Genomic DNA, 17,808 nt, shown 5'->3' on the forward strand with positions numbered 1-17,808 from the left:
TTAAGATGGTATCCTATATAATAAAAGGCTAAGTGAGTGGCCGTGGCCTTGGAACGTTGGGGATCTGCGTCCCTGCCTCCCTGGGCTGTTCTGGGCCTGCGCAAAGCGCAGGCCCAGAACAGCCCAAGGGAGACAGGACCGCAGACACCAGTGTCCCAAAGCCACAGGCGGCCATTAGCCAGCAAACACCCGACCTTTTGCCGCGGTCCCACGGGCGGCCATTACGGGCCAATCGCTGCCCGCCCGCCCGCTTTGCCAACAAACACCCGACCTCTCGCTGCGGCCCCACGGGCACCCATTACGGGCCAATCGCTGCCCGCCCGCCCGCCACCACCGTCCCAGATCCACCGGCGGCCATTTCGGCCCAATCCCTGGACCTCTTTTCAAGCCCCCACGGGCGGCCACTTCAACCCAAATGCTGCCACTGGCCGCCCGGCCGCCCTCCTTCCCGACTCCTGCGTCCCCAGTCCTCCTTTCACAGCCCCACGGGCGGCCATTTCCACCCAAATACTGCCGATGGCCGCCCGCCCGCCCTCCCTCCCGAGTCCTCCTTACCCCGGCCATGTCCGTCGGGCGAAAAACTCTTAAAATTCAGTGAGAGAGAGGAGCTCGCAAGCAGAGCTCCTCTCTTTGCAACGGCTCTGCCCAAACTGACACTATGGCCATAAAGGACGCAATAGGCGTCCTTTGCGTCCAAACTGACAGTACGGGCAGAGACTTTGCAAGAGAGAGCAGCTCTGCTTGCGAGCTCCTCTTTCTCTCTGAGTTTTAGGAATTTTTCGCCCGACAGACATAGCCGGGGTAAGGAGGGCTCGGCAGTTGGGAGGGAGGGCGGGCGGGTGGGCGGCCCACGGCAATGTTGGGTGGGGAATGGCCGCCCGTGAGGCCGTGCAAGGAGGACCTGGGATTGGTCCGTTAACTAACTAGCGCCCGTTATTTCAACGGGCTTAACAATACTAGTCCAAATAGATTTTCCTATGTGCAAGCTTCAAAATAGTCTCAGTATGAGATCACAGTAATAATCAGTTTTTAACTTTGCATTGGTAGTATTGGTGTCTTAAGATAATTAGTGATTGTAGGGATTCAGGATATTAAGATAAGAAATTTTTTTGAAGTAAAACAGTTACAAGTCTGTGATCTTTAGACACCAAGCCTTCTTATTTAATAAAATCCAGACATTATTTACTTCCACAGATTCTACTCCATATTCATCCAGGAAGTGCTCTTCCTGGCAATACACACAATATATTCTTGCCGTATGTTAACGCAACAAATCTCATCCAATTCCATGACTTCCTTTTGACACCAAGTCCCATTTAAACCATAACTAAACTGAATAAGGTCATTCACACAACCCAAATTCCTGGTGTCTAGGGAGGGCTGGGGGATGGCAGGAGTATACCTACCTTCCACTCCCATGATCTTGGTGATCCTCACACACCATGCTGTTCCGCCACACCCACAATTGCTTCTGCAGTGAGTGGTGCAGTGTTCTAAAGGCCAGGGAAATGCAGCCTGGCCTCCAGAAATCCCACAATGCACTGCAATGATGAGCAGGGTGCATTGGTGTATTTCCCTGCAAGCCAGGTGCCTGTGTCTGCTTGGGCTGCATGTAACGCGAGCAGATACATGACCGGGATCCTACGCAGAAGGGTGCACTCAGAGCACTCATGCCCTTCTACCTGAGTAACAGCCTGGGGAAATACCTCAGGTTACCCAGAGGGGCAGGCCAGGATCAGGCTCGATCCTGGTGCTCCACATGAGCAGCCCTACCTGAGTAGGGCTGCTCTTGTGAACAACCTCAATGAGTGCTTATGTAGCTTTAGTACTATAACTGCCATGATACAGTTCAATCTCAAATGAAATATACATGCAAAAGAATGGCTAAAGGTAAAGCATGCCATCAACTCTGTGCTTTTCTTTGGTAGAATACAGGAGGGGTTTACCACTGCCATCTCTCGTGCAGTATGAGATTATTCCTTTCAGCATCTTCCTATATCACTGCTGCCCGATATAGTACCAGCAGGGATTCAAACCGGCAACCTTCTGCTTGTTAGACAAGCATTTCCCCACTACAAATCCAATAAGACACAGTGACATGGTGAGTGAAAACACATGTGCAAAATGTGTGGGAAAAAGAGCAAATAATTAAATTGCAAGATGAGATTAAAGAGTATTAGATAATGTGAGTCCTGAATCATGAAGACACAACTCTAAGGACATAACAAGGGAGTTGTTGTTAAGTGGCTTACCTTCATAAGTCATTCACAACACCACATTCTGAGAGTTTATAAGTGTTAAAAATGCTTATTCTATGCAGATAATATGCAGTGCAGTATATCTGCAAATATAGCAGATGAATGCATACTGATATAGTCACTTGTATTTTTAGATATAGCATCAGATGCATGAAATATATTTATAAAGGAAAGATTACTATAACAAGCACTTCTTTCATGAGGAGGGATTCTTTTGCATAGAAAACCTGGAGCAACGGGCCTTACCGATTTTATGACATTTAAAATATGGTCATAAAGAAGCTTTTAATAATATGAAGGCTGTTCACACGACCATTGAACAAGTGGGATGGGGGGAAAGGCAGGATCATACCTACTTTCCCCACAAACAATACATTCTGTTCTTCTCACGCACCCATACAACCTCTCCTATTGGATTTGTAGTGGAGAAATGCTTGTCTAACAAGCAGAAGATTGCCGGTTCGAATCCCCGCTGGTACTATATTGGCTCTCCTGGGCGCTGCATGGCCATCCACAGACTGGGCAAATGCAGCCTGGCCTAGATCTCTCAGGTAAAAGCCCAGGGGGGATTCTTGGGCTACCCGGAGATGCAGCACTGGGATCAGCCATGATCCTGGTGATTCACACAAGTAGCCCTACCCAGGTAGGGCTGCCCAAGCTTGGGTAGAGCTGCTTGTGTGAACAGCCTCATGGGCTTTAAACAAACTTTCAGTCGTTGCAGCAGGTTGAACATATCTTATTGTATATTAGGGATTTGGGCAGTTTTGATGATGGAATTCTGAAATGGTTGGAATTTGAAATGTGATTTTTTTATGATTGTTAAAAAAAACACCTTTAAAAACCAGTAAGTCCATTTACAACATTTATTATGTTTTGTAATTGACCTACATGGTATTTTCCTCCTAAAATGATGCAGCAGGAATGACCAACTGGTGGTCCACCAAAAGAAGAAATAGGGCTTTCAGGTGGCATGACTAATATTTCATCTATTTGCAGCACTGATGCTTTTTTGTAATTGACCCTCTTATTTCTTTTCCATGTAAATAATAAGAATATAGCATAGATGGCCATCCAGCAACTCACAAACCACATGCCACCCTACTCTAGGTTCACTCTGCTACCACTTTCCACACCAGATAGTCGCTGACATCCAGAGCAAGGGACTAACTAGTTCCTGCACTGTTTGCATAAGAGCCCAAATGCTTTCTGGAACTCACCTGTGCTCCAGAAGTAGAATGGAAATATGTTGCTTGACCTCAGCAACTTGTTTCTGCTCTAACAGAGCATTTCCAGCGTGCAGGTAAGCTCTGGAAAGTATTTGTGCTCCTGCAGAAAATCACCCATGTTTCAGAAAGCTAAGAGACTATTACTGTTAGGAGCACCAGCTGACCATTATTCTGGATAGTTATTTATTTATTTATTTATTTATCAATCATATTTTTACACCGCCCAAAACTTATATCTCTGGGCGGTTTACAACAAAATTAAAAAGTAAAACATTAATTAAAAACAAAAGCAAAACAAAACAAAAATTTAAAAGCAAGAAATGTAAAACACAATTTAAAATTTTTAAAACAATATTCTAAAAACAACATTCAAAACAATCAAAACAATATCAGTTAAAAGCCTGGGTGAAGAAATGCGTCTTTAAGGACTTTTTAAAGGATGTCAGAGATGGGGAGGCTCTTATTACACTAGGGAGTGCATTCCAAAGCCTCAGGGCAGCAACGGAGAAGGTCCGTCCCTGAGTGGCCACCAGACGAGCCGGTGGCAAATGCAGACGGACCTTTCCTGATGATCTCAATGGGCGGCGGGGTTCATTACGAAGAAGCCGTTCTCTTAAAAAATATCAATTGCTACCTTGTGTGGGGGATGGCCCCTTGCTCTGGGTTTCAGTCAGTGATGACCTGTCATCACTTTCTTTCTGGCAAATACTCTTTTTGCTTCTGCCTATCAGGAATGTAGCATTCCATCCACAGCATTCCATCCACACTTACAATCTGGTGCAGAGAGGGCAAGTGGGGACTGGTAGTGTCATTTTCTTATCTGAAAAGTATGACTCCCATTACGAAGTAAATGGTCCCCATAGTGACAGAGACCTCCAAGACCATCTCTCATTTTGCCAGGAAAGGCACTTCTTGGGTTGTAAGCTCGGTTGTAAGCAAAATAAAACTCTCATGTGGTTCTTTTAATTAATCAAGATTGATTCAAATCAATGGGTTTTTAAAATGGATTTTTCAAACTGAAATCGGATTTCTTAAATTTAAATTGATATTTTTATTTAAATTGGATTTTAATGTTTTTTAAACAAAATCATTAAAAGAACCTATCATCATGAATATTAATCATAACTTCTAATTATATTCTATGAAAATGTTAAGAGCAACTTCTAATTATATTCTATGAAAATGTTAAGAGCAGTATATGGGGATGAGAGATAACAGACCTATCAATCCTATTCTGCAGGTGACGCACATGCACGCGCATGTGCACACACTCATGCACACACAGACTCAAGCCCTTCCCCCTCTAAAAGTTCAAAGACAAAGGTGGTCAATAAATGAATATAGGATTTGGGGGGATGGAGTAAACCTGAGTGGAGTCTGGATATAAATGCAAGGGACAGGGGAGGGGATTAGAAAGTGAAAACAAAAGTGAACAAAATATATTCATGCAATCCTGAGGAAAACCTTTCGGAGTGTATCCTCCATTTTATCTCTGAATATGTATTAAGGTTACATTAGACAACAAGAATGTAGTTTTACTAGAAAATGATGATTAAATAGAATCTTCCATAGTGATTTAAACTGATTAAATCGACCTTTTAATTAAGTCCAGGAATTTTGCCTTTCCTTCAGCCAGAAAACAGGTTGTGCCCAACTATATGGTTCTTGTATCCAAACCATTCTGAAACAACACTGGTAATTGCCATGGAAACAACATGAAAAATCCTTTATACAAATTGCCAGTGATACATGTGTCAAGAAACACAAGGATTGTTTTAATTGACTGATCATTGTGAGATTAGGGTGGTTATGAGATTTCTCAGATAAACACTGGAGTGTTGCAGAACAGTAAGGTATAGTATTCCAGTATGTTTATATTGTCTGGCCCATCCGAAACTATTCTTAACCACTGTACATAAAAACTACTTTAAAGGCTAGGGCAGCAGAGTACATTAAGAACATTTATTAGACTTCCATGACAACTATTTTATTTTTCTTTCAGAAAACACTCATGTGCTATTCAACAAAAGGTGGTCTCAAGAGATCAAAATAATTTCGGATCTCATCTTAATAACACAATTCCTCCAACACACTTAACCTCACAGTCGCGTGAACAAGATCAAGGAACGTACTTCAATAATTTGCTTCCAGTTAATCCTGTTGGATGCTTTACTTTCATTTGGACACAGTTCACTGGCTTCTGTTTAGCTATTTAAGATCCATTTCAACTGTAGAAATAGGAAGATGGGACAAGAAGGGGGGAAAACCCTAAAGGAAGAGTTTCGGTTTACTCTTAAAGGATATGTTCTTCCAGCAAAACTATGCATCTGGGAAGCAAGTGCCCCAAACTGTTATTACACTTGTTATTTACACTCTATGCAAATACAAAATATCTGGGATCAGATACTTAAATTGTAACTTTTCTATTTACATCATAAAATAATATTTTAATCAGAGTAAACATAGAATTAAAACATTCCAAGTCAAAATTTACTAGTTAAAATACACACGGAATGAAAAGTTAGCTTTTGCCCAATAACAATAGTCTCTGTTTTGATTTGGGGCCTCAGGCAGATGTTGTTCAAATGACCAAATGAAATGGGTCGCAAAGAAACGCATTATCTGCAAACGTTAAATTGCGACTCAATGGCTCAGCAAGGTATCAAAGTGCGTCCTGTGCTGCTGAAGCGGAACAGCCTGGATTCAGTCGACTTCAGAAGGCAGCCGCACCATCGCAGGAGCAAATCTCAACAAGTCCGATTTAAAGATGATGGAACAGACAACCCACCAGTGGCAGAATCAGAACTGGAGGCTGGAGCTGCTCAAGACCCATGTGCACTTGGTAACACACAATCATCTCAACCCTACAAGCTAGCAAGTGATTCATTCTGTTTCCCACCATCTCACAAAGGATTACAAAATATCGCCATACAGACTTCTCCTAGTCTCAGGAAGCACTTTCCTGTATTTAAAAAGAAAAGAATTACCACAAGCAAGTCCTTGACGGAAATGCCAAAGGAGTCTGAATATTCGATTCAAGTCAATGGCAATCTTTCTGAACAGGATATAATATCTTCCAGTCTGTCTTACCTAAGCATCGCTCGACATTTAGATGATAGACCAAGAGCAGCCACAACAGCTAACCTGCTACTTCAAAGGGTACCTAAAGCACAAAGCAATGGACCTGTCCATTTTGGTTCAGAGAAATCTGCAATACTGGAACAGGCAACAGTTTCTACCCAGGTACCTGAATATATACACCCGGGTTCTGCACAAGACAATTTTTCCATTTATGGCCCAGACACACAAACAGATTTATGCAGCTCAGTTCATTCTTCTATAGCTATGAGACAATCGAATGAAAACTGTTCAGTGCATATGGAATCAGAAATATCTCCCCCTTGCATAAGGAGTAACTGTAATGAAGCTAACATGGTTAATAGTTCACATGAAGAAAAATGCTATACTGACGTACTCACATCTAACGATGACACCGCAACTAAGGAAATCATTTTATCATCACCTCCATTACACAACAGTTCATCATACTGCTCCCTTAGAGAACATCAGCAACCATTACAGCAGAAAACAGACTCTGACCATAAGACACTGACTAATGATAACCAAACAACATTGTTAACCAACCACAATGCATCTCCTCCTGTTCCCTCAAGTCAAACTGTAAGAGAGAACATTTCTACTAATACCGAAGTGCCACAGTATGACAACTGCTTACAAGGCTTTCACATAAATGCCTATCTTCCAGGGACTGAAATAAAACCACAGGACAAAGATATTAAAGAAATTAATCAAATTCACTTGGCACCTAGTGAGCTGTGCGCTCTACAAGACAGGCTCCAGTCTGTTGAGGAATCTTTGCAGTCAAACCAGGAGAAGATTAAAGTCCTTTTGAATGTAATTCAAGACATGGAAAAGGCCAGAGCCCTCAATGAAGGGTATGGTGTGTTTGTTATTTAAAATTACTTTATTATAGTTAACTATAATTAACTGTTTTATATTTATAAAAAAATTATTTATTTATAACAATTTATTATATTAAACTATAGTTAACTTTTATACAACATGTGTTCTTTTAATTTTTGCTCTTGATAATATTCTTAGGAAAAACTTATTGCAAAATTATATTTCGTATGAGGTTCAATAGCTGTACAATACACTGAGTGTAATGTTTTTTAGGTTGCATTTAAAGAATGAATTATATGAAACATTTAGCCAGTATGATTTTAACTTTAAAATCGATAAATCTAATTAGCATCGGGAAGTCATTTCTCATTGTGGTTTAATTCTGATTCAGGTATTGGGAAATTTGCCAACCAAGTATAACTACACATGGCATAACTACATAACTACACAAAAATGCATGCACTGAGCCATTAAGAGTTTCACTTATGAAGAAGCAGGTGCCTCCCTTTCTCTACCACCATCATGTGCAACACAGGCACTTCATGTGGTTGTGACAATATCATATGATGCACCTTTCTTTCATTCGTTTTTGAGGGTAAGATCCATATAAATTAGATACCAACATAAAGTATCATCATCTGCCAAGCAGTACCCAATAGGGAGGCTTCTTGGATGGCAGTGGGCAGCAGGAGATGATCTTCTTTCAGCTCTTCCACCCACAGCTAGAGTAGCAGCTGAAGGAGGAGAGTCCATCCATCCCATTCTAGCTTTTCTGGGAAGTCAGGCACTATTGGGAGAGCAGGTCCCAATGGTGCCTAGCCATTGGGAAAGGTAAGCAGAAAAATGGATTCGTCCTTCCGTAGCATTGCTGCTGTGGCATTAAAGTAGTATGTCCACCCACTGTCCAGTTTTCATGGGTGGTTGTCACCATTGGTGTTAGTGCACACCATTAAGGCTTGGGCCCAGCACAGGGCTTTACCCTAGGGATAGCAGAATCTGACGCCAACCCTGACATGATGCAAACCAGGTCTCCAAAATCAGAAACTCACCCATTGTCCTTTTTTTTTCTGGTGGTCTCCGATAGCTAAAAAAAGGGGGAAGGGAGAGAGAACAAGATAATAATACTGATATCCTTATTCACTTAGTATATAAATGCAAATTGCATGTGGATGGACTTAAAGTATCAGTATATTCCCCTCACCATCAAGATTCAGTACAACTGGGGAAAGAATGAACAAACTCCATGAGAATATTTTTTGTGATATAGGAGTATGGAATTCTTAAAATGTTGGGAAAGCCATACCAAAAAATCTTCCCTTGCTGAAAGTACCATTCAGGACATTTGGTTTTTTAGCTGGATTGGAAACAAAACAATCCAAAAACAATCAGCTCTAACTCCCTTTTGTATGAAGCACAAGAAATATTATTTTAAGCTGTTAAGAATTTTTTAATTTTAAAAACTGTGGTAACCGTGGAGCGTACAATTCAGGGTCAAGCTACTTATACCACCACCTGTGATTTTGGCTATTTTCTGTTTACAAAAGGAAGCCCAATTATTTGTGATACTAAAAGAAGCAGGCTGCATAGCTCTCTTTTCATGCAAGAGTAACAAGATTTGGGAGACGATCTTCACATCTTGTTAAAGCAAGTGGCGTATCAACAGGGAAGGAGCAACTTGGATTAGCAAGTCACCTACCACACATAAAGAGGAGATTCTCATGATCAGCAAAAAGCGGGCTAAGGGAGCCTGGCCCACTTTTTGCTGATCATCTGCTGCCACGGGAGCCACACGGCTACCGGCAGCAAACCCTCCTAATTCCCCCTCCCCTTAGCCGAGGTTAGTGGAGCGAGCGCTCTGCTAAGCCCATCTTTTTGATCGTGAGTTGCCGTGGTGTGGCTCCGCACCATGGCAACACATAAGGAGACCCCTGCCAGGAGGCTGAAACAAGCCTCCTGGCCCTGGGGGTCTCTCAAGGATGCCCCACACACTCACATGGGGCATCCTGGAACTTGCGAGGGCCATGTGGCCCCTGATTCCGACAGCCCCCGTTGGTTCCATCACAGAGCTGGCAGTCATGTGGGCGACCAATCCGGCCGCCCTGGGCTGTCTGGGGATCATCTGCGGGGAGAGCAGGCTGAGCCCGCAAACTCTCTGAAGGTAGGTCTCACTGATCGTGAGACTCACCTCAAAGGCTATTCTCACAAGCAGCCTAATCCAGGCTAGGGCGGCCCAGTGTGGGTTAGGTTGTTTCTGTACCCTGCCTAACCCAATTTTTAACCCCGGCCTTTAGCCTGGATTAAGAGCACAAATACAGCCTTAACTTCGGTGCTGAGGTAATGCAGAAAGAGCACTCAGCTGAGGGTGGAGCTGAGTCTCCTTCACTGCCCCAGCGCTCATGTGGGTGCATGAACAGCAGAGCCGTGGTAAGGCTCTAGTTTGCGGGGGGGGGGGAGGCAGGAGCCTACCTGCCTCTCTCCACCCAGCCCTTTCCAGTACAGTGATTTTGGTTGTGTGAATGACTTTTCTGGAAATGTTGCTTCCCAAAATCTCAGCAATGAGATAGGAAACATGATGGTGGGTATAAACTATGGTTGCTATGTATGTTGGAGAGAATTCCTAGACATAACTGTCAAAACAGCGTGGATTTTTAAATCCTGCTTTCTTGACTAGGATTCAAAAGAGTGCTTGACACTGGAACTCGGTGCTGTTTTGCACATTTGTACATATAGTGGTCTGAATTTTGTGGGTTTTTTAAAATGCAAATAATCAGAAACTCTGAAAAGTATGAATTACAACTCATGCAGTTTTCAGAAAAACTAAATACTCATAAAGTGATTCATTAATATGGTAGACAAGATTTCTCTTACTTATAGATGAATAGACTCAGAACTGGATTTGCTTCAGTGTGCACCTTAACAGCCAATAAATATCTTAACTACCTCTAAAAATTATTTACATTCTCCCAAAGTGAGGTGCACTCACAATGTTGGCAGCTTTCAATTTTTCTTAAATAAAATCAAAATGATAGTGGAAGAAATATGGATAAATCCTTACTAATACAAATAACAAAACTGTTCTACTCAACTGGAGGGAAGAAACCCCAGGAAACTGAAATGTCTCCACAAAGGTCCTAGGCTAATTGCTCCCATTGGATTATAAACCAGGGTTAGCTTCTTAAGAATTAACATCAACTCCCTTAAGTATGCTTCTTCGAGTTCTCAGTTTTTTAAATAAAGTAGAGAAGAATCAATTTGCCAAACCAGGCTCTTCCTTAGGGATTCATTTTGCGAATGCAAGCACTGTAGAAGAGTGCAAAGAAGAATATGGAGGCTCTCCAAGACATTGAAATGGTTTATTTCTGCATGTGTCTGAAATATAGATGTAGTCCTGGTCTCCATACTATTACAGATTAAGCTTTAGAATTCTAACCATTCTCCTAACCATTGTCACTGTGGTGTTCAATCTGAAATGTCTGCAGTTTTAAAACCTTTACGATAGCAAAATCACTGGAAAGAACAGTAAGATTAGACCCTACAAGAATGTTCAGGGATTCATTTTGGGCTGAACAATCCCACTTGTAACTCAGTCTAAACTGTCAGTAACTAATGGGTGCTTTCAACACTTGGGAACTAAATGTTACTAAAATGTTACATCTAGGCCATTTATCTCCAAATTGGCCTAAGTTATCATTCATCTTTCAGTCTTTCCTGATAGATGACTGCCCAGCCCAGCCTTGAATATTTCCTGGGATGGCAGCAGATATCTGCAAAAGCAGATAGCTGAACAAACAGATGCTACAAAGCATATTATTTAAAATCAACATCTTCTCTATTCATACAATACTGTAGAAGACTTTAAAACCACTCTGATCTGCATGAACAGAAAAGCTCATGAACAGAAGTATCCTTCAAATATGCTACAGTAATAGTTTCTAATTAATAAGTGTTCTTTTAACTGTAGTTCTTATTTTCATATCTTTCTATTGTCCAAAATACCCCTATTCAGACATTATGCATACAGATGTTATTTTTCATCAATGTCTGTGTGTTCATTTTAAAAATGAATCTGAGAACAGCTCCCTCAAATGCAGAGTACAGGAAGTGTACTGCTATATATTTGCTCATATAAATATGTCCAGTTACATACAAAACATATTCTAAATGTAATATGCAAGTAACTGTAGGTGAGTACTGATCTGCATGTACACATATTGGAATGCGTTCAACATAGTGTGTGATTGGGGATAATGCTTCCTACTCATGTATTGCAACAAGTATGAGGCTGGTTGGCATAATTAATTAGAGACATAAGAAGCTGCTATATACTGAGTCAGACCATTGGTCTATCTAGATCAGTATTGTCTCCACAGACTGGCAGCGGCTTCTCCAAGGTTGCTGGCAGGAAACTCTCTCAGCCCTATCTTGGAGAAGCAAGGGAGGGAACTTGAAACCTTCTGCTCTTCCCAGAGCGGCTCCATCCCCTGAGCAGAATATCTTACAGTGCTCACACTTCTAGTCTCCCATTCATATGCAACCAGGGTGGACCCTGCTTAAGGGGACAAGTCATGTTTGGTATCACAAGCTAAGGGAACAAGTCATGCTTGCTATCACAAGCTCTCCTCTCCTGATGCAAATAAACAGTCATGGTCTGTCCTCAGGAATGCATATGTTCATTATCACACGGAGAAATATGAGTTGGGCAACAGACAATTTATGCATTATGCAGAGACTACTGGGTGTAAGTTCCTCAGGGAGCAGCAGCCAATCACAGTCTCCTGATGAGTAGGTCTCTATGAAAAACAGCATTTTCCCCCAATCACTGTCATCAAAAGACTCAAGATATCTCTTTCCATATTCCAGCCAGTTTTCACTTATATTACTCCCAATGAGATGCATTCTGAGCACAGCTTGGAACTGTTTGCATGTAGGAAAAAGAGACCATGTGCTCTATATATTAAAGATTAAGCCAGCCAAGTTAAAAGCAAACTTTCAACTTGGTTATACTTTAATATTTAAAGTTACATAGAAACGTGTATAGAGAGAGTAAACTTTATGAACAAACAAAACTGCTGGTTTTATAAATAAATCATAGTAGCTATTGTTTATTGCAGACGGAACTTCTACCGCACTGGCCAAGATCTCAACAACTGCAGCACTTGCCAGAATACTGCATGTATCATTTACAGGTACCTCCTATCAATGGGTAATTGTATGTATCTGTCTCAATAGGCTATTTAATTCAGTATTCAGTTCACAGGTATTGCTATACTGTTCCAAAACAAAAAAAGGGAACAAAAAGATGTAATACTGATTTCAGTGAAGCCAATGGCTAAGTGCCTCCACAGAGAAGATTTTCACCCATAGTGTAGGTGGAACTCAAGAAAAGCAAAAACCTTTCTCAGAAGTTACTGGGAAGTTTCTGATAACAATCATTGGAGAAATGCAACACAACTTTTTAAAAGTTAACATGGCTTGGCAAAGTACAATTGTATAGTCAGTTGATTATTCTCCCTAAAGCACAAGACCAACAAATGTAACATTTTATTTTATTTTATTTTAATTGCATTTCTAGTCTGCCTCATCCAATGGCTCTGGGCAGTGCACAACAAATTTAAGAACATAAACACATCATTTTAAAAAAAAAACACTGCTTAAAACAATATAAATCAATTTTTAAACAATTCAGAGCCATTTAGAACCAATTAAAATACTTAAAAACAATTTAAAAACCTTGGAAGGCCAGGCCAAACAAGTAAGTCTTTAGGGATCTAAATGAGCCTATATTATGGATATCTGCCAAGAGTGCATTCCATAGGCCAGGAGCAGCTACAGAGAAGGCCCAGCTCTGAGTCACCACCAGACGTACTGCTGGTAACTGGCGCCAGACCTCAACATGTGATGGGGATCACACAGAAGAAGGTGCTCTCTAAGATAGCCTGGATCCAAGCTGTTCAGGGCTTTAAAGGTAATAAAAAGCACTTTGTATTTTGCCCGGAAACATATCAGCAGCCAGTGCAACTCTTTTAAAATAGGCATAATATGGCCTCTCCAGGTTACCCCAAAGACCAGTCTGGTCTCTTTTTGAGCTAACTAACTGACTGAAGTTTCCAAACTACATACAAAGGCAGCCCCACGTAGAGCAAGTTGATTCAGCCAAAGTTGAATCAGCCGAAGTTGATGGAAAACGCCCCTGGCCATAGCCTCCACCTGATACCAGGGTGAGGCCTGGATCCAAAAGCACTCCCAAGCTGTGTACTTGATCATTCTGGGGGAATGTAATCCCATCTAGCACAGGTAACGCATCCCTCAAATTTTGATCCCCCACAACGAGCACCTCCATCTTGCTTGGATTCAGCTTCAATTTGTTATTCCTCATCCAGCCCGTAGGCTGGCATTTAGGGAGTGAATGCAATTTGAGAAGGAGGAGGAGGAGGAGGAGGAGGAGGAGGAATAGATTTGGGTGTCATCAGCATACTGATAGCACCCAGCACCAAATCTCCTGATGACCTCATTTTAGTTCTGCAAGAGGGGAGTCGTGGGTGGCAATGTTGTGAAGCCCCGTGCAGTTTATGCCCAGGGAATTCCTGCTTTGTTGTATGCAGTATTAGGACAGGTATGTGTGAGTTCACTTTCAGACCTTCTCTCTGGCATAATTTTTCATGTGGATTCAGTTGTTTTGTTAGGGCCCTTTCATACAAATTATCCTGCCATCTAAAATATTAGAACTTTGCCACCTAATTCAGCCACCAAATATACAGTATGCCCTTATATCAGTCAATGTCAGAGGACTGAATGTTGACCAATACAATGCCAATAGTAATCTTCAGAAGCTACGTATTCAGTGAATATGTAAAGGGTGAAGCAGAGCCATGGCAGCTAGCCACACCCCTTGGGGGGGGTCACCATGGGGAATATGGCTAGCTGGTATGGCCCTGCTCCCCACTCCACATGTTTATTTAACATGGGAAAAGTAACTTCTGAAAAGGGCTATTAGTTAACCAAGGATCCAGGGGAAATCAATTAAACTACTGGATAATGACTCTTTTTAAACTAATAAATTAACAAAAGCATTGTTGAAACTAGAATTATTCACCTTGAGAAAGATTTTAAGCCTCCAGGCATATGGTTGTGATTTTTGCTGCACATCAAGTTATGTACATGTTAAGCACTATAGAAAAATAAATGATAAAGAAGAATCTGCATGGCTTCCATAGATGAAAGTCTTGCCTTGTGTTAAACAATGTGTGTTTAAACAAACACCTTGTGTTTAAACAAACATCAGAAAGTCTTGTGGCATCTCAAAGATTAATGAATTCATTGTAGCCTGACTATGAGCTAAGTCATGTTGCATCATCATCACTATGCTTAATGAGATGCATTAAGACAGGTAAGTCACTCTCTCTCTCACACACACACACACGGGGGGTGGTGGAGGCTAAGTTTAGTGCTAGATTCAGCAGTATGCAAAGTGGTAGTGTATACTTGGATATTTAAAATGTTTTTCATGAAATCTCTCAGAAAAAAATCCTAAGCAAATTTAGCAATCATGAGATAAGAAAACAACTCTTCTCATAGATCAGTAAATGGTTACAAGACAGAAAGCAAACATTCCAGTAAATTGGCAGTTTTCTGGCTAGGTACTACTGGAAAGAGCACTGGACAATGTGGAATTTTGATATGATCCACCATAATCTACTAGATTGGTTTACTCTTGTATGGTTTCAAATAATTATACTGTATTTGCTCAAAACATTGCACATAATGTAACTTGTGTGCTACAAGGTAGTTTGAGACTCAAATACAGAATGGAATATCATTTAACTTTCTTCTCAGAGTCCCTTCAAAACTACTTCCTTTCCCTTCCTGACTCAGCTGGTAGATCTGCTTACTCATACACTTTAAACGATCTCAGTCAGTGTGGTTGAAGACAGAAAAACCAACGAAAATGTTGCTGAGAAGGATGGAGGTGACAGACACTTTGGCTGGGGCTGAGCCAAGCAGATAGTAAATATTAAGGTCATATGATTGAAAATGTTGTGGGTGGGGAGGGCTGGTGGGGAGGCAGACTCCTACTTGTCTCCCCAAGAACAATCCAAGTTGTACAGGCAGCTCTTCCACTCACTCAGCAGACGAACTGTGCCACGCCAAGCCGGGAGATGGAGGAGGAAGTCCTCCAGTATCCCAAAATGCATCATACCAGGAGCACAGTGCACTGAGGGAATCACACAATGGGGATCATCATCATACAATGGGGAGTGGGGTAGAAGGGTGAATAAAAAACCTTGGCTACCCTGTCGCAGAGGGCTGGGATTGGAGCAATCCCAACACTTTTCACGACCGGGCTATACCCAGGAAGGGCTGCCATACCTGGTTATAGCCGGTCATGTTTTGACAAAGGATAGAAGACTGAACTGTTTAGTATTCCCTTTCTGTCTTGTATTGGACAAGGGATATTTCATGTGCTTAGAGATCCATCCTGTTTGTGATACAAAGTTGAAATACATCTTGAGACAAAATCATAATTCAGCAACACTGGAAGAGTCATGAACTACAACTACAAATGAATGTTACTAATTTTATACAGAATGTATCTTGCCAATGGAAACCTAGATCTGAAATAAATGATCTCATACCACTGACAATTTAATCTGTATTCAGTAAAAATATCTTTTCATTATAAACTGGTTTTGCCACCTTTAAAATGCAATTAGAAAAGTTTCAAAGAGCTCTAGCTTTAATGGGCAGATAATAGCCACATTTGTCTACCAAACTCTCCAAGTGAAATGTCAATAAGGCATATAATACTGTCTTAAAATGAAATGGAATAAAATTACATTTGATTCAGTGTTTTAATTTGGTAAAATGATTAAACCAGCATTATGATACTGCATAAATGGGTGAAAACTGTCATTTTCATCTCAAATTATGGTGGCCATCCACAAGAGACATTTATAAGTTTATTTAAAAAGCAAATTAGAAAAATAAATGTCTGTCCTTGATTAGTTAAAGTTACTAATAGGGCCCATTGGGATGTGAACAAAACCGGCTGGCCCGGTTCGGTTTGAGTCCAAACTGGATCCGAACAGGACCAGGCCAGTTCGGTTTTGCCCCCAATCGAACCCCCCTGGGTTCGGTTTGGGTGGGGTGTTCATGAGACAATTAAAAATAATAAAAAGATTTAATACTTACTCCCTCTGGGGGTCTTCTCCAAGGATGTGGGGGATCCATGGAGGTTCTCCCTCCCCCGCCGGCAGTTCGACCCTGAAGTGTCAAACCAAACCAGTTTGACGTCAAACTGACGTCGAACCTGTTTGCACATCCCTAAAGGTCATGCACACAACCTCTTTTCTTGGAGCAGGGGAGGAGGCATGATTACTCCTGCCTTCCCCCACATGATCCACACTGAAGCTCTGCTTGCTATACTGTGCTCACAGACTAGCACTGCTGTGGCAAGCGGTGCGGTAGCAGGGAGGCTGGGAGAACAACATAATCTAGTAGATTATGGTGGATCATATCAAAATTCCACATTGTCCAGTGCTCTTTCCAGCCTCCAAATATCCCACAGTTCACTGCGTGGTGCACCATGATGCACTGGTGGAATCCCTGGTGCTCTATCTAGCCACCTGTGTGTGCCCGGGCTGCATGCAACCCAAGCATACACACAACCCCAGCACTGGGGTTAAGAATGTGCTCACACCTGTTGGGATACCCACGAGGTCAGTGCTGGGATTGGGCATTACTCTGTAATGACTGATTACATTGGCTGACATCTAGACTGGCACTACACATGAACAGTAGTGCGAGTTCCAGACTACCACTGTGCTGTCAGTATAGTGAGAGAAGGGGCAATTCTCAGGGACTTATTTCAGTGATGTACAGCAGGCTTCAGAGTGAGGGGGAGATGTTTGCACTCCTTCCCTCTCTCAAGCAACAGTGCAGTGTAGGCTGAAACTTTCACTGCTAAATGCAAGGAGATGTTGGCCAGTGTCCTTAATCTGTGACTCTTTGATCATTAAGCCAATACAACAAAAACTTCATTAATATCTAATTTTACTCAGTTATAACACATTATTAATTATTTTTGCATTAAAATATTTAATCCCCCTTTAAAGTACTGAGTTGATTTATTGTAATTTTGTTGTTTCATTTTGTCTATTAAATTTTGGCTTGGGTCTATGAACTTTGGAGAAATACAGACAGAAACTGAACTAATACAGATCATGGAGTACAACAAACAGATTTCTATCACCATGTCTAGGAATTGCAAAGTAGAATAAAATACATTAAATTAAACTTCTTTTTCCAGCTGCAATGTATAATCAGCAAAGTATAAATGTTAACTATGTTTCAAAACAAATTAATATGACAGAAATAGGTTACTGGAATATTTTTCAGCATTA

The 17,808-nt window shown here is 41.4% G+C and overlaps 2 protein-coding genes across 6 annotated transcripts in view; one reads left to right on the forward strand and one right to left on the reverse strand.

The window, feature by feature from the left end:
• DOCK2 (dedicator of cytokinesis 2) overlaps positions 1 to 17,808 on the reverse strand; it is a 422,720-nt gene that overhangs the window by 221,083 nt on the left and 183,829 nt on the right. The gene's annotated exons all lie outside the window — the stretch shown is intronic.
• Positions 1 to 17,808, forward strand: part of INSYN2B (inhibitory synaptic factor family member 2B) — a 136,599-nt gene that overhangs the window by 91,276 nt on the left and 27,515 nt on the right. Inside the window, exons 2-4 of one of the 2 annotated variants that reach the window (XM_053294956.1) lie at positions 5,487 to 7,440; positions 12,520 to 12,594; positions 15,242 to 15,356. In XM_053294956.1, coding sequence (XP_053150931.1) covers positions 6,083 to 7,440; positions 12,520 to 12,594; positions 15,242 to 15,275 — 1,467 coding nt within the window. In that variant the 5' untranslated portion in view covers positions 5,487 to 6,082 and the 3' untranslated portion in view covers positions 15,276 to 15,356. Of the gene's footprint in view, positions 1 to 5,486; positions 7,441 to 12,519; positions 12,595 to 15,241; positions 15,357 to 17,808 lie in introns of those variants that run through there. The other variant, XM_053294955.1, reaches the window with a different exon arrangement.

The sequence above is a fragment of the Hemicordylus capensis genome, chromosome 2 (assembly GCF_027244095.1).
Source record: "Hemicordylus capensis ecotype Gifberg chromosome 2, rHemCap1.1.pri, whole genome shotgun sequence".
NCBI lineage: Eukaryota > Metazoa > Chordata > Lepidosauria > Squamata > Cordylidae > Hemicordylus > Hemicordylus capensis.